Source organism: Oncorhynchus keta, chromosome 32 (genome assembly GCF_023373465.1).
Source record: "Oncorhynchus keta strain PuntledgeMale-10-30-2019 chromosome 32, Oket_V2, whole genome shotgun sequence".
NCBI lineage: Eukaryota > Metazoa > Chordata > Actinopteri > Salmoniformes > Salmonidae > Oncorhynchus > Oncorhynchus keta.
This window is the reverse complement of record NC_068452.1, coordinates 12,225,774-12,243,944: the sequence shown is the minus strand read 5'-3', so window position 1 is coordinate 12,243,944 and position 18,171 is coordinate 12,225,774. Positions and strand designations below refer to the sequence as shown.

At 40.6% G+C, this 18,171-nt stretch overlaps 1 protein-coding gene across 1 annotated transcript; it reads left to right on the top strand.

Annotated features, from left to right (window-relative positions):
- Positions 1-1,736: 1,736 nt before the first annotated feature.
- On the top strand, positions 1,737-17,438 carry LOC118365745 (zinc finger protein ZFP2-like). The gene is made up of 2 exons (XM_052490204.1): positions 1,737-2,281; positions 13,158-17,438. Exons 1-2 carry the CDS (start codon positions 1,957-1,959, stop codon positions 14,450-14,452), a joined length of 1,620 nt encoding a protein of 539 aa, XP_052346164.1. The 5' UTR covers positions 1,737-1,956; the 3' UTR covers positions 14,453-17,438.
- The last annotated feature ends 733 nt before the right edge of the window (positions 17,439-18,171 follow it).

Below are 18,171 nucleotides of genomic sequence, written 5' to 3'. Positions count from 1 at the left end.
TGTTGTTGAGACTCCCCAGAGGACCCGCGATAGTCCCGTCTCTCTCCTGTGTGAATGACAACGTCAGACAGATGGTTAAAGTCCCACAACAGCAGAAATCCACTGTTAATTTGAGGTAAAAGGTGATGCCCAGAGCATACCCATGAAGTTGTACAACAATTTACGTCTGTTAAATTATATGACAATTGTCTTGTTTTCTCGTTTTCACAGTAGTAATCTGTGATTGTGGGCTAGAAATAAGTTATTCAAACGTTAAATCCTAAGCAGTGTGCCAGACAACCTTTGGTCTCCAATATAGGCCCCTTTCTGTGTTTAATAAAATTGTGTCAGGAGGGCGATGCACACACAATTTGGTTGCAGAAATTCCTCCCTGCTAATGCAGACCTGAATATTACAGCGCACTATCAGAGCAAGATCAATAATGGTGAGCAAAGATTTTAGTTTCACAATGTATTCTGAATATTACAGTGCAAGATCAGGAGTGCTACTCAAGGAAACTCACATTAAGCTCTGTGTCTATTCACTAATTCACCACCATGGGGGAAAACTCTGGGGTGTTCTCATAGGCTGACAGCAATAATAGCCTCCATTTCCAGGTTGCTTATGAGTGCATTTCACATAACTTTTGGATTATAATTGTAAGGTTTATTTGAATCTCCTGCTTAATATGTGTGTTATTGCCGCAAATCAATTGCTTTATACTTAAACACTTCAACCAGTAAAATGCTATTTGGCTAGCTTTGCCATCAGCCTGACAATGAGGGTTTATACACTAAGTGTTTAACACATTGGCCAATAAATTCACCTAACAACAACATAGACCTACTGTAGGACCCATAACTTCTCCTAACAATAACATAGACCTTCTGCAGGACCCATAACTTCTCCTAACAATAACATAGACCTACTGTAGGACCCATAACTTTCCCTAACAATAACAAATACCTAGGACTATAAATCATTTAATATTTCATGTGAAACATAGAAACTAAAATGGCTTTGTCATTACATTTCATAACCTGATCACCAGATAATTTGTGAATAATCCCACTAGGCTACTCTATAATGTGTGGTAATTCTAAATGTCCTCAATAAAGGAATATTGCTCTGTGAGCTTAATTGGTTTGTCTATTTTGTCTAGCAAGCTACCGAGGTGTCTGACAAACTGTTGCTCCTGTTGAAATAAGCGTTCGGTCCACTAGATTATACGTCACACCAACAGCATAATCTTAAATTCCCAGACCGCCCTCTGCTGACTGGAGTGGGAAACGCAGTAAAATTGTAATTTTATTTTCAGACAAGTTAAAGGGTAGGAATCAGACGCCTGAGTTTTTACTCAACAGTGCAACGCAGTTGGCCAAAGGTTTTGAGAATTACACAAATATTATTAGCAGGAACAGTATAGACCTAGTCTGTTCATTATATAGATCTACATGATGTATTGTTAGCTACTTATTTAGATTTAGTATGACTTAATGAAACTTCCTTAAATGCGCAGTAATAAACATGTTTTATTCGCACTAATCAATCAACACATTCCTGTCTATGTATGTCTCAATATAATAGTATTATTTAATTAAATCCATTTAAAATGAACTTTGTCTGAAAATAAAATATGATCCTCAACTGCGTTTCCGCTCCAGTCTGCAGACCGCGATGTGCGTCTTTCACGCTACGCTCCCAGCGTGACGTATAATCTAGTGGACGGTTCTTCATAAACAGCTCGTCAACCACTTCGCTCGCTTGCTAGCCAATACAGCCGAAATATTCAAGCTGTTTACACGCTTTCGGTGTATATTAACTACTGTGTTTTAGACACACTTCTGTTGTATATACTTGTTAATCTATTTAATTTAATATTACGTTATTTTATATTAGTCAGCTATAGTAGCTGGCTGGTTAAGTTAGCACTAGTCTAGTCGCTAATAATTAGCTACCAAGCTAACATCCCCGACCATGAGTTCCCTAAACTACTCCCCTCCTGTTAAAGAAGAGGAGGTCTGCTGGACGGAGAAAGAAGGTCTGGGGCTGAACATTGTCGTGAAAGAGGAGAAGGAAGAGGAGGATGTTACAGTAAAACAAGTAGAGTGTGAGGCTGTTACAGTGAAAGAAGAAGAGAAAGACGTTTCAGTTAAAGAAGAGGAAGACGCGTTCAGAGTGAAAGATAAGGAGGATGTTACAGTAAAAGAAGAGCAGGATGTCGTTTTTGGGGTGAAGAAGGAAGGAGAGATTACTGTCACATTGAAAGATGAAGAGGAGATGGGAGATCTGATTAACACCAGTAAGTTCCGCCTTCAATTTGTTTTTCATTTTGGATATTCGGAGTTGGCTCGTCAATACCTCTTCAACGGAGCCAGTCTTTCACTTTCAGGGCTCTAAGATTATGACTGATATGTCTAGAATCAGACGACGTAGAGAGCAATCTACCCCTTGTTTTCTCCGTTCCGTTTCCAAAAAGTCACTTAACATATATATTTGAGAAGCGTCTATCTGCTGACTGCAGACTGGGGGGCACGGCATGTTGTGAGATTCGTGTAGTGGTGTTTTACTACACACCGTGCCCCCCAATAGTGCCATGTGAGAGTTGGGTTGGCCACACCAAAGATTATGGATATACTGACAAGACGTCTCTCCGCCCTAACAAGGGGAGTCGTTGTCCACAAAGCGGCACTGCGGGTTGTCTATCTCCCGCCTATCCTGTCCTTGGATTGGTGGATACATCTTATTATTGTAATCTATTGTTTATAATCTATGAGGGTTGTTGTGGTCAACTGCCTGTATTCAATGGAGAGAGATGCTAAGCTACAAGCATGAATATGCATAGCGATCTGGGGACAACTCCTATAGTGTTTTTATCAAAGTTGTCGGTATGTCATGTGTCCACATAACAACTTAATCATTACGACACTTCTGTTGGATCAAGCAAACTTCACGTAGCAAATAAGACATTCATTTTGTTGTTGACCAAATTCGACACTTTCCACATTGGGTTGATAATTGTTTCCACTTGGATACAACCTACTGTAGCCTACTGGCATGACCTAGAGAGATACAACCTACTGTAGTCTACTGGCATGACCTAGAGAGATAAAACCTACTGTAACCTACTGGCATGACCTAGAGGGATACAACCTACTGTAACCTACTGTAGCCTACTGGCATGACCTAGAGAGATGTAAGCTCTGTAACATACTGGCATGACCTAGAGAGATACAACCTACTGTAGCCTACTGGCATGACCTAGAGAGTTGCACCCTACTGGCATGACCAAGAGAGATAAAACCTACTGTAGCCTACTGGCATGACCTAGAGAGATGCAACCTACTGTAATAAATCCATTATAGCTCTATAAAATACTCCCTTCAACACAAAAGCAATTACAGTACTTATTCCATGTTCCTTCATTCCCTCTGTGCTACTGACACATCAGTTCTTTGTACCACATTAACGTGTTTCCTGAATAAAAAGCAGAGAAATTCCACAACCCCTGTGTTAGAAAATGAACCCAGAGAGATACAACCTACTGTAACCTACTGGTTTGATCTAGAGAGATAAAACCTACTGTAGCCTACTGGCTTGACCTCGAGAGCTAAAGTTGTAAAGACATTTTGTAATAAGGATCATTTGTATCTTCCTATCCACATGTGGGATCCCTCTTCTTTGTCTTCCTCTCTACACCAATAACAGACAACTAATGTGGGTCTCCCAATGACCTAGAGAGAGAGAACCACTTGGATACAACCTACTGGAGCCTACTGGCATGACCTAGAGAGATAAAACCTACTGTAACATACTGACATGACCTAGAGAGATACAACCTACTGTAACCTACTGGCATGACCTAGAGAGATGTAAGCTACAGTAACATACTGGCATGACCTAGAGAGATAAAACCTACTGTAGCCTACTGGCATGACCTAGAGGGATACAACTTACTGTAACCTACTGGCATGACCTAGAGAGATGTAAGCTACAGTAACATACTGGCATGACCTAGAGACATAAAACCTACTGTAGCCTACTGGTTTGACCGAGAGAGCTAAAGTTGTAAAATTCCTAAAATGAATATTTTCTAGTAATAAGGATCATTTGTATCTTCCTATCCACATGTGGGATCCCTCTCCTTTGTCTTCCTCTCTACACCAATAACAGACAACTACTGTGGGAACCCTCTCCTTTGTCGTCCTCTCTACACCAATAACAGACTACTGTGGGTCTCCCAATCACGGCCGGATGTGATACAGCCTGGATTGGAACCAGGGACTGTAGTGACGCCTCTTGCACTGAGATGCAGTGACTTAGACCGCTGCGTCCGTGTGTGTGTTTGTTAACTTTTTAACTGTACTAGAATGCTTAAAGGGCCGCAAAAATTTGAAATATCGGTTATCAGTATTGTTTTTTGGGAGAAGGAAAATATTGTCCAAAAATGTAATATCGCTGCATCCATTTATTCTAAAATTGATGAGGATTTAAAAAACAATAATCCATCTTCACACAATACCCCATAATGCCATCACAATACCCCATAATGCCATCACAATACCCAATAATGCCATCACAATACCCTTTTGTGCCAAAGCAAAAACAGTTTTAGATTTTTTGCAAACTTATTAAAACTATTCCCCATGATAACTAGTCTGAGTAATGTACGTTTCAGATAGTTTAACCCATTACAGTCTAAGCCTTGTCTGAGGGGGAGGTTCTTCTAAGTGATGTGGAATTGTTTTAAGAAGGTTTAAATAACATGAAGGGCTTCCCCAGAATAGTACTGTAGAAACACCCTCCAATATGAAGGGCTTCCCCAGTATAGTACTGTAGAAACACCCCCCAACATGAAGGGCTTCCCCAGTATAGTACTGTAGAAACACCCTCCAACATGAAGAGCTTCCCCAGTATAGTACTGTAGAAACACCCTCCAACATGAAGGGCTTCCCCAGTATAGTACTGTAGAAACACCCTCCAATATGAAGGGCTTCTCCAGTATCGTACTGTAGAAACACCCTCCAATATGAAGGGCTTCTCCAGTATCGTACTGTAGAAACACCCTCCAATATAAAGGGCTTCCCCAGTATAGTACTGTAGAAACACCCTCCAATATGAAGGGCTTCTCCAGTATAGTACTGTTTTAAGGTTATACCAAGGACCATTTGGCTTTCTGAGTTTGAGTTGTAAAGATGCCTTGAAGTATGAAAAAAAATATTCAACAGTTGATTTATGTCAAAACATGATTTGGCCGTACTGCTGTAACACATTGGATAACATTCACAACATGGAACAACAGTAACCATAGTAACACATTGGATAACATTCACAACATGGCACAACAGTAACCATAGTAACATTGTTTCCCCCAAAACATCTAAAGGAAGTTTGTTCTGAGTGTCTGTCCTTTATCTGAGAGATATAATAACAAATATAAATATTTATTTATCTAGAGATATATTTTTTAAAGTATTTAACCCTGTCACTTCTTTCCACATTTTGTTATGTTACAGCCTTATTCTACAATGGATTAAATAAATACAAATCCGCATCAATCTACACACAATACCCCATAATGACAAAGAGAAAATGGGTTTAGAAAAAAAAAAAAGAAATACCTTATTTAAGTATTCAGACCCTTTGTTATGAGACTCTACTTTGAGCTCAGCTGTGCATCCTGTTTCCATTGATCATCGTTGAGATGTTTCTACAACTTGATTGGACATGATTTGGAAAGGCACACACCTGTCTGGCTACCACAGCATTTTGAAGCGATACGCCATCCCATCTGGTTTGCGCTTAGTGGGACTATAATTTGTTTTTCAACAGGACAATGACCCAAAACACCTCCAGGCTGTGTAAGGGCTATTTTACCAAGAAGGAGAGTGATGGAGTGCTGCACCAGCTGACCTGGCCTTCACAATCACCCGACCTCAACCCAATTGAGATGGTTCGGGGTGAGTTGGACCACAGAGTGAAGGAAAAGCAGCCAAAAAGTGCTCAGCATATGTGGGAACTCCTTCAAGACTGTTGGAAAAGCATTCCAGGTGAAGCTGGTTGAGAGAATGCCCAGAGTGTGCAGAGCTGTCTTCAAGGCAATGGGTGGCTGCTTTGAAAAATCTCAAATATATTTGAAATTGTTTACCACTTTTTTGGTTACTACATGATTCCATATGTGTTATTTCATAGTTGTGATGTCTTCACTATTATTCTACAATGTAGAATATAGTAAAAATACAAAAGAACCCTTGAATGACTAGGTGTGTCAACTTTTGACTGGTACTGTATATCTCATGAATGTTTTTACATTCAGTTACATGAAGTCACTTTCTTACCACTTCTTCCATAGTCAAACATGTAAGGAAATATTTTTTTTTATCAAAAGGGATGCTGTCAAAAATGTATTGAATTCAAATGGATTTACCCAGCCTACAAAGCACTACAGCCACTCTGTAATGACCAGTTCTGCTCTTTTATTGAGGGATCAAGTCAAGATTAAACCTCATAGGAAGACAGTTTTATCATGTGGAGGTTTCATTTAGGTCTGTGTTTAATGACATACTCTGTGTGTCTTTGCAAGGAGAGGAACCAGACTCTCACTCTGACAGCATGAAGAGTCCTTCAGGGGAACCAGGCCCAGAGATGCCCAAACCAGCGAGACAACACCACTGCTCCCACTGTGAAAATAGTTTTTGCTGGATAGGGAACCTAAAACTGCATGAGAGGACACACACTGGAGAAAAGCCTTTCCAATGCTCCCAGTGTGGAAAGAGTTTTGCTGTGTTAGCTAACCTGAAAAGGCACAAGAGACTACACACAGGAGAAAAGCCTAATCACTGTTCCCAATGTGGAATGAGTTTTAATCAGGATGGGGACCTAAACGTTCACAAGAGGAAACACACAGGAGAAAAGCCTTACCAATGTTCCCAGTGTGGAAAGAGCTTTATTCAGTTGTGGGACCTACAAGCTCATGAGAGGATACACACAGGAGAAAAGCTTTACCAATGTTCCCAGTGTGAAAAGAGTTTTACCATGTTAACTAACCTGAAAAGGCATGAGAGAATACACACAGAGAAAAGCATTTTCTCCTCCCAGTGTAAAAATAGATTTTCACGAATGGCGTACCTTGTTATGGCTGCAATCCCAATACCGGGATCGATATGACAACTACCAGTGAAAATTGAGGGCGCCAAATTCAAACCACAGAAATATCATAATTACAAACACGTGTCTTATATAATTTATAAGGTAATCTTGTTGTTATCCCACCAAATGTCCGATTTCAAATAGGCTTTTCAGCGAAAGCACTACAAACGATTGATTATGTTAGGTCTCCACCAAACCACAATAAGCACAGCCATTTTCCAGCGAAATATAGCATTCACAAAAAGCAGAAATCAAGATAATTCAAGGTTAGTGATTAATCAGATGACACTCATAGGACTTCATGTTACACAATACATGCATGTTTTGTTTGATAAAGTTTATATTTATATAAAAAAAATCAGTTTACATTGGTTTATTAGATTCACTAGTTCCAAAAACATCAAGTGATTTTGCATAGCCACATCGTTTCAACAGAAATACTCATCATAAATGTAGATGATAATACAAGTTATACACATGGAATTATAGATATACCTCTCCTTAAAGCAACCACTGTGTCAGATTTTTTTTTTAATTAGGGAAAAAGCAAACCATGCAATAATCTGAGATGGAGCTCAGAACAATAGCCAAATTAGCCCCCATGTTGGAGTCAACAGAAACCAGATATTACATGATAAATATTCCCTTACCTTTGATGATCTTCATCAGAATGCACTCCCAGGAGTCCCAGGTCCACAATAAATGCTTGATTTGTTCGATAATGTCTGTTATTTATGTCCAATTAGCTACTTTGGTTAGCGCGTTTGGTAAACAATTCCAGTCACGAAGCGCGTTCACTAAACCTGAGAAACATGTCAAATGATGAATTGAATCAATCTTTAGAATGTTGTTAACATATATCTTGAATAACGTTCCAACCGGAGAATTACATTGACTTCAAATGAGCGGTGGAATGGAGGTCCTCCTCACATGAACGCGCGTGGTCAAAGAATGTTCACCTCATGGCAGTGGTAACTCATTCTACTCTCATTCGGCTCCCCTTCACAGTGGAGTCATCAGACAAAGTTCTACAGACTGTTGACATCTAGTGGAAGCCGTGGGAAGTGAATACTCATTCATATCTCGATGTGATTTCAATGGGATCTTGGTTGACACTCTACCATCCTCAGAATTTCCACTTCCTGTTTGGATTTTTTCTCAGGATTTTGCCTGCCATATGAGTTCTGTTATACTCACAGACATAATTTAAACAGTTTTAGAAACGTCAGAGTGTTTTCTATCCAATACGAATAATAGTATGCATATATTAGTAACTGGGACTGAGGAGCAGGCCGTTTACTCTGGGCACCTTTCATCCTAGCTACTCAATTCTGCCCCTGCAGCCATAAGATGTTAATCACGGTTCTCCATTTTGTTTTATTTTGTTTATCTGTCGGCCCCAGCCTCGAACTCAGGCCCTGTGTGTAGTTAACTGACCCCCTCTGCCCATTCATCGCCATTTTACCTGTTGTTGTCTTAGCTGATTAACTGTTGTCTTACCCGTTGTTGTCTTAGCTAGCTCTCCCAATCAACACGTGATTGCTTTATGCCTTGCTTTATGTCTCTCGATTGTCAATATGCCTTGTATACTGTTGTTTAGGGTAGTAGTTGTATTTTACTGCGGAGCCCCTAGTCCCACTCAACATGCCTCAGAGAACTCTTTTGTCCCACCTCCCACATATGCGGTGACCTCACCGAGCATAACTGGTGCCTCCAGAGATGCAACCTCTGTTATCGTCACTCAATGCCGAGGTTTACCTCCACTGTACCCGCACCCTACCATACCCCTCTCTGTACATTATGCCTTGAATCTATCCTACCACGCCCAGAAATCTGCTCCTTTTATTCTCTGTTCCCAACGCACTAGACAACCAGTTCTGATAGCCTTTAGCCGTACCCTCATCCTACTCCTCTGTTCCTCGGGTGATGTAGAGGTTAACCGAGGCCCTGCGTGTCCCCAGGAACTCTCATTTGTTGACTGCTGTAATCGATAAAGCCTTGGTTTCATGCATGTTAACATCAGAAGCCTCCTCCCTAAGTTTGTTTTATTCACTGCTTTAGCACACTCCGCCAACCTTGATGTCCTTGCCGTGTCTGAATCCTGGCTTAGGAAGGCCACCAAAAATTCTTAAACTTCCATCCCCAACTACAACATTTTCTGTCAAGATAGAACTGTCAAAAAGAGAGAGCCTGCAAAAAGTTCTGTCATACTTTCCAGTCCATTCCCAAACAGTTCGAGCTTCTAATTTTAAAAATCAATCTCTCCAGAAATAAGTCTCTCACTGTTGCCGCCTGTTACAGACCCCCCTCAGCTCCCAGCTGTGCCCTGGACACCATATGTGAATTGATTGCTCCCCATCTATCTTCAGAGTTCGTTCTGTTAGGTGACCTAAACTGGGATATGCTTAACACCCCGGCCATCCTACAATCCAAGCTAGATGCCCTCAATCTCACACAAATTATAAAGGAACCCACCAGGTACAGCCCTCATAGATATGATCCTGACCAACTTGCCCTCCAAATACACCTCTGCTGTTTTCAATGAGGATCTCAGCGATCACTGCCTGCATCTGTTATAGTTCCGCGGTCAAACGACCACCCCTCATCACTGTCAAACGCTCCCTAAAACACTTGCAGGCCTTTCTTATAGACCTGGCCCGGGTATCTTGGAAGGATTTTGACCTCATCCCATCAGTAGAGGATGCCTGGTTGTTCTTTAAAAGTAATTTCCTCACCACCTTAAATAAGCATGCCCCTTTCAAAAAATGTGTAACTAAGAACAGATATAGCCCTTGGTTCACTCCCAACCTGACATTTTACATTTACATTTACATTTAAGTCATTTAGCAGACGCTCTTATCCAGAGCGACTTACAAATTGGTGCATTCACCTTATGACATCCAGTGGAACAGCCACTTTACAATAGTGCATCTAAATCTTTTAAGAGGGGGGGGGGTGAGAAGGATTACTTTATCCTATCCTAGGTATTCCTTAAAGAGGTGGGGTTTCAGGTGTCTCCGGAAGGTGGTGATTGACTCCGCTGTCCTGGCGTCGTGAGGGAGTTTGTTCCACCATTGGGGGGCCAGAGCAGCGAACAGTTTTGACTGGGCTGAGCGGGAACTGTACTTCCTCAGTGGTAGGGAGGCGAGCAGGCCAGAGGTGGATGAACGCAGTGCCCTTGTTTGGGTGTAGGGCCTGATCAGAGCCTGGAGGTACTGAGGTGCCGTTCCCCTCACAGCTCCGTAGGCAAGCACCATGGTCTTGTAGCGGATGCGAGCTTCAACTGGAAGCCAGTGGAGAGAGTGGAGGAGCGGGGTGACGTGAGAGAACTTGGGAAGGTTGAACACCAGACGGGCTGCGGCGTTCTGGATGAGTTGTAGGGGTTTAATGACTGACTGACCTCGACCAGCACAAAAACATCCTGTGGCGTACTGCACTAGCACCGAATTGTCCCCATGATATGCAACTTTTCAGAGAAGTCAGGAACCAATACACACAGTCAGTTAGGAAAGCAATGGCTAGTTTTTTCAAACAGAAATTTGCATCCTGTAGCTCAAACTCCAAAAGGTTTTGGGAGACTGTAAAGTCCATGGAGAATAAGAGCACCTCATCCCAGCTGCCCACTACACTGAGGCTAGGAAACACTGACACCACCGATAACTCCACGATAATTGAGAATTTCAAGAAGCATTTCTCTACGGCTGGCCACGCTTTCCTCCTGGCTACCCCAATCCCGGCCAACAGCTCCGCACCCCTCGCAGCTACTTGCCCAAGCCTCCCCAGCTTCTCCTTCACCCAAAACCAGATGGCTAATGTTCTAAAAGAGCTGCAAAACCTGGACCCGTACAAATCAGCTGGGCTAGACAATCTGGACCTTGTCTTTCAAAAATGATTTGCCTCCATTGTGGCAACCCCTATTACTCATCTGTTCAACCTCTCTTTCGTATCGTCTGAGATTCCTAAAGATTGGAAAACTGCCGCGGTCATCCCCCTCTTCAAAGGGGGTGAAACTTTAGACCCAAACTGTTACAGACCTATATTCATCCTGCCCTGCCTTGCTAATGTCTTCGAAAGCCAAGTTAACAAACAGATCACTGACCATTTAGAATCCCACTGTACCTTCTCCGCTGTGCAATCCGGTTTCCGAGCTGGTCACAGGTGCACCTCAGCCACGCTCAAAGTACTAAACGATATCATAACAGCCATCGATAAAAGACAGTACTGTGCAGCCGTCTTCATCGACCTGGCCAAGGCTTTCGACTCTGTCAATCACCGTACTCTTAACTTCAGAGTGTTTTCTATCCAAATATACTACTGGGACTGAGGAGCAGGTAGTTTACTCTGGGCACCTTATTCATCCAAGCTACTCAATACTGCCCCCAGCCATAAGAAGTTAAATAAAGGTGAAATAAGAATCTTAACTTTATTGACAACACCCAAATGGATACTGTCATTAACGCAGTTCTTCAATAATTACACATAATACTTAATACTGTAGCTGTTTAGTTAGTCAAATGTTCATCTATCATCAGCTGATCCAGAAAATCATTTTCTGAATTCCAGTCAAATGACAAACATCAAGACATGCAACAACAATCAAAGTGTTTATTCATTCATTACTCTGGTAAAGACATTTATTCCGTGCTGCATGTTGGATCCAACATCCGTAACAAATTGATGTTTATAATGTGTTATTGTCTGCTTGATTTACTGTAGAGCCTCGTTAGTCTGTTTGCACACAGAGATACTTTGCTCAATGTGTAGAGAACTGTTCCTTGATGGATAGGCTATTGTACAACACACAGAGCTATTTTCCTATATTTGTTGTTAGGTGAAGGTATGGGCCAATTTCGCAAACAGTGTACAAACCCTCATTGTCAGGCTGATGGAAAAGCTAGCCAAAGAGCATTTTACTGGTTGAAGTGTTTTTTAAGTACAAAGCGGTTGTGATGACACAAACATTATATTAAGCAGGAGCCTTACAATTATAATCCTAAATAGTGTGAAATGCACTCATAAGAAACCTGGAAATGGAGGTTACTCCGCTGAGTTTTCCCCCATTCACATTCATAATACATTGTGAAAAACTAAAATCTTTGCTCACCATTTTTGCTCCTGGCTGATATACTACATCCATAACTAGTGGTTTCCTCATTACCGGATATACTACATCCATAACTAGCGGTTTCCTCATTACCAGATATACTACATCCATAACTAGTGGTTTCCTCATTACCAGATATACTACATCCATAACTAGCGGTTTCCTCATTACCAGATATACTACATCCATAACTAGTGGTTTCCTCATTACCAGATATACTACATCCATAACTAGCGGTTTCCTCATTAACAGATATACTACATCCATAACTAGTGGTTTCCTCATTCCCAGATATACTACATCCATTTATTTTTTATATTTTTTATTTTACCTTTATTTAACTAGGCAAGTCAGGTAACAAATTCTTATTTTCAATGACGGCCTAGGAACAGTGGGTTAACTGCATGTTCAGGGGCAGAACAACAGAGTTGTACCTTGTCAGCTCAGGGGTTTGAACTTGCAAACTTCCGGTTACTAGTCCAACGCTCTAACCACTAGGCTACCCTGCCGACTCAATGAAAACCATAACTAGTGATTTCCACATTACCAGATATACTAAATTCATAACTAGTGTTTTCCTCATTAGCAGGGAGGTGTTTCTGCAACCAAATTGCTCTCGTTCCGCAATTTTAACACAGAAAGGGGCCTATATTGGAGATCAAAAGTCTTATGCCACACTGCTTAGAGTTTCAACAACATGAATAACTTATTTCTAGTCTACAATCTTAATGTTACTACTAATGTGAAATTTTAGACAAAATGTGACTTGTTGCTCATTTTAAGACAATTGTCAAATAATTTTAACATTCATTACAGACATCAATTGTTGTACAACATTATGGCTATGCTGTTGGCATCACCTTTTACAATGGATTTCCACTGTTGTGGGCCTTTAATCATCTGTCTGACTTTGCTGTTCACACAGGAGAGATACGGAACTATAGTGGATCCTCCGGGGAGCCTCAACAACCTCATGATGCTGAAGAGGCAGAGAAAAGTCTCTCCAGATCAGAACACCTCAAGAAACACCAGCAGAGACCCACAGGGAAGAGAATTCACTGCTGCTCTGACTGTGGGAAGAGATTCACCTCATCAGGCATTAAAATTCATCAGAGAACACACACAGGAGAGAGACCTTATAACTGTGTTCAGTGTGGGAAGGGTTTTACTCAGTCAACCAGCCTGATATCACACCAGAGAATACACACAGGAGATAAACCTTACAGCTGTGGTCAATGTGGGAAGAGTTTTAGTCGATCTGGCTCTCTGACTCAACACCAGATAATACACACAGGAGAGAAACCTTATAACTGTGGTCAATGTGGGAAGAGTTTTGGCCAATCTTGCCATCTGACATTACACCAGAGAATACACACAGGAGAGAGACCTTATAGCTGTGGTCAATGTGGGAAGAGATGTACTACATCTGGCCGGCTGACATTACACCAGAGAACACACACAGGAGAGAAACCTTATAGTTGTGTTCAATGTGGGAAGAGATGTACTACATCTGGCACTCTGACTCTACACCAGAGAATACACACAGGAGAGAAACCTTATAGCTGTGGTCAATGTGGGAAGAGTTTTGGTCAATCTGGCCACCTGAAAATGCACCAGAGAATACACACAGGAGAGAAACCTTACAGCTGTGGTCAATGTGGGAAGAGTTTTGGTCGATCTGGCCAGCTAACATCACACCAGAGAATACACACAGGAGAGAGACCTTATAGCTGTGGTCAATGTGGGAAGAGTTTTACTACATCAGGCTCTCTGACTCTACACCAGAGAACACACACAGGAGAGAAACCTTATAGCTGTGGTCAATGTGGGAGGAGTTTTGGTCAATCTGGCCAGCTGACAATACACCAGAGAACACACACAGGAGAGAATCCTTACAGCTGCGAACAATGTGGGAAGAGATGTACTACATCTGGCTCTCTGACTCTACACCAGAGAACACACACAGGATTGAAACCTTATAGCTGTGGTCAATGTGGGAAGAGTTTTGGTCGATCTTGCTCGCTGACTCTTCACCAGAGAATACACACAGGAGAGAAACCTTATAGCTGTGGTCAATGTGGGAAGAGTTTTGGTCGATCTGGCCATCTGACATCACACCAGAGAACACACACAGGAGAGAAACCTTATAGCTGTGATCAATGTTACAAGAGATACTCTGATAAAAGATCTCTGATCAAACATCAGAAAATACATACATGAAGGAGTTATTTCGTGATATCAGTGATTTTTATGTCACAAAGGAATTTCACAATGTAGAACCCTAAACGTTTGCCCCATTCAATTGATTTCAGCGTGATATGGATATTTGTCTTGGGAAAAATCCAGGCTCTGAATTGAAAGAGTACTTTTTATGTGATTTAACAAAAAGTGACGAACACAATAAGAGCTGTGTTACACTTACCATGTTGGTGACCCACTTGAATCAAAATGCAACAGTTCACAATGTGGCCAGCTGTTTTCTACAAATTGTCCTCTAACTAGTGATGTTAACATTAGTCCCAGATGTTGTGTGGGTTTTGTCCCAGATGTTGTGTGGGTTTTGAGCTTTTAGTTTTAATAGAACGTGTAACCTCATCCTCCCACCTGTCACACAATTGATTTCAACATGATATCGATGAGTGATGACAAATAAGTGTTGCGTTCCTTTGTTTAGCGACCCCTACATTTAAATGCATCACTCCAAAATGTAGCTGACTGTCTTCTGCAGATTGTCCTCTAACCAGTGAGGTAAAAGATATCTCCCATTTCCATGTATTTTTTTAGTTGTGTTAGTTTCAACAGCAAGTACAACCTGATTTCCCCCCTAATCGATATCAGTGATTTATGCCTACTTGTCAATAACAACAGCGTTTTTTGGTTCTTCTGCAGTTTATAAGGTGCTTGGTTGTTTTTTAAAATATGATTATTGTGGCAGATGTTTGTGTATATAGTACATTTTATGTTTTCAATTTATCACAAACTGCTTTTGCATTTGGACTATTGATTTAGACACGTTAAGACTGTGACATTGGGGCTATCCCACCTAGCAAAATGTTATTGAAAATAAGACTATGCCCGATCTACAATATAAGTTTGGTTTTAGTTGAAAGTGAAAGTTGAAAAGAAGACAATTTAATTTCAATGTACCTGCAGCCTATACACATGAACGCAGTATAATAAATCTATAATCAGTTTTAGGGACAGGGGTCCAGCTAGTTATACACTTGGACGCAGTATAATGAATTGAGTCTATAATCAGTTTAGGGACAGGAGTCCCGGTAGTCATGGTAATATGGATCTGCTAGAGGGACAACTTCCTGTTGGAATATATCATCATAAATATTCTGGATTTTAACAAGCTTAAATTCTTGTTAATCTAACTGCACTGTCTGATTTACAGTAGCTATTACATCGAAAACATGCCATGCGATTGTTTGAGGACTGTGCCCGACATCAAAAGGAATCCTAAAATCTACACCTAAACTTTGTTTCAACAAGTCAAAATGCGAATCCTATTTACTCCTCAGATACCCTAAAATGTCATCAAACTATAATATTTATTTTGGAAAGAAGTATGTTCAATAGGAAACCGATTTTAGCAGGTGCGTAATGTCTTCATAGCGCGCAAACAAGAATTTCCAAGACTGTGTCCCTCTACTAAAACTGATATTTCTTATTCGTTTTTGAAGTTACAAGACTGAAACCTTGAATATAGACTGCTGACACCCGGTGGAAGCCATAGGAATTGCATGCAGGGAGCTAATTTTCAATATGACCTTTCTCTTGCGATTCGAAGAGGATGGTCTCTGGTTGGTTTTTCTTTGGCTTTTCTCCATTCCTCTACATTATTTTAGCATTTCTACAAACCTCAAAGTGTTTTCTTTCTAATGGTACCAATTATATGCATATCATGGCTTCAGGGCCTGAGCTACAGGCAGTTTACTTTGGGCACAAAATAATGTATGAGACTATAACACAATTGATATGGCAGGTGAAAAACCAACGGGAATTGTTTGTTGTTCTATGTAATTCCAGCTCCCAGATTGCAATTCCTATAGCTTCCACTAGATGTCACCAGTCTTTGTTCATTGTTTCAGGCTTGTTTCTTCAAAAACTAGCAAGAATTTGAAGTTTTTTTTAGAAAGAGTCCCCGTACAATATCAGTCTGTTGGCGCACTATGAAGAGGACGCCGTGTGCGCTTGCTAATTTTACTTTTCTATTGAACATACTTCTTTCCGTATGAAATTTTATAGTTTATTTAGATTTTAGGATACCTGAGAATTAAATAGAGACGTAGTTTGACTTGTTTATACAAAGTTCAGCGGTAGCTTTTTGGACTCCTTTGTCTGCATGTTGAATGAGTGGATTACTGAAATCGATGGCACCAACTGAACTGACTTTTTGGGATACAAGAATTTTATCTAACAAAACGACCATTCATGTTGTAGCTGGGCGCCTTGGGATTGCAAACAGAGGAAGATTTTCAAATATAAGTGATTTATTTAATCGCTATTTGTGATTTTTATGAAGCCTGTGCTGGTTGGAAAATATGTTGTGCTGTCCTCAAACAATCGCATGGTTTCGCTGTAAAGCCCATTTGTAAATCGGACAATGCAGTTAGATTAACAAGAATTTAAGATACTTGTATGTAAGTTCAAACCCCTGAGCTGACAAGGTACAAATCTGTCGTTCTGCCCCTGAACAAGGCATTTAACCCACTGTTTCTAGGCCATCATTGAAAATAAGAATTTGTTCTTAACTGACTTGCCTAGTTAAATAAAGGTAAAATAAATGTTCATAAATGTTTAATATTATGATAATTTATTTGAATTGTGCGCCCTCCAATTTCACCGGATGTTGTTGGCAGGTGACCAGCGAGCGGGAGGCCTAGCCTTACTAAGGGGGAAGGTGTTACAGGCTTTGGTTTTTCCATTTATGTTTTCTTGCTGGGGAACGTAAGAACAAACAATGTAGTAAAAACAAGCTGATATTTTGGGTTGGATGTTGCATCCAATTGTTCATATTTTAATCAATGGCATTTTCTTAGAATGTTCATTAGTCTTTCAGTTGTTAATCTTCTGTTTTTTATCCTCTTGTGTTTGTTGTGGTAAATATTTGTTTATTTTCATTGTTTTTTCCTGTGAAGCCATTGTGTTGCATCCATGTCTGAAATGTGCTGTATAAATAAAGCTTGATTTGAACATATAGTAAAACAAATGAACCCAATGTCTGACCAATCAACAGACTCTTGCGAAACCAATGAACAAATATGTGCAAAAGCAAAACATATCTTGGTCCATCTTAGTATGAAAAACAGTATAAATTCAGTTTCTCTCCCACTATGTCAATTTAGTGCATGGTATGTAAGTTAAATATCACTTTTCAACCAACCCAGTTAATTTGTTGAAAATTAAAAATGTTGAAATCAACAATACGTCAAAGGATTCAACTACTGAAAACTGAAACACAAATGGATCAATCCCACTTTTCCAGCCTGCTGAAGGTGTGGTGGAGTGGTAAACACCACCCCCGGCTCTACCAGGGGCTTGAGGTGGTCTCCCACAGATCTGCTTATGTCATGTTCTGTGGCCTTGCTGTTCCATTTCTTGACTGCCCCTGCAACACAGAAAGAAACACATTTAGTCATACTATATACACAACAATCAGGGCCGGTTTCCCAGCAAATCTTAAGCTTAGTCCCAGACTAAAATGCTTGTTTGAGCTGTCTTATCTCAAAGCGACTTGCACAGACTTCTCTTAAAATAGTGGTAGATTTAGCCTCTTCTGGACTCAACAAAGCCAATTGCAAGATGGAGGATTAGAGCTGCTGTAGGACTAAATTGAAGCTTAAATGAATGTTTCAAAGAGGTAGGTTTAACTTTTGTTTCGTGCAATTTGTGAGGGAGCCCGGACTATGTGGAATGTCTAAATGAAGATC

Excerpts from the sequence above, each read along its gene's own strand:
- LOC118365745 (XM_052490204.1), top strand. The coding sequence starts at position 1,957 with ATGAGTTCCCTAAACTACTCCCCTCCTGTTAAAGAAGAGGAGGTCTGC. Across the intron at positions 2,282-13,157 it reads GGGAGATCTGATTAACACCA|GAGAGATACGGAACTATAGT; the intron begins GTAAGTTCCGCC and ends CTGTTCACACAG.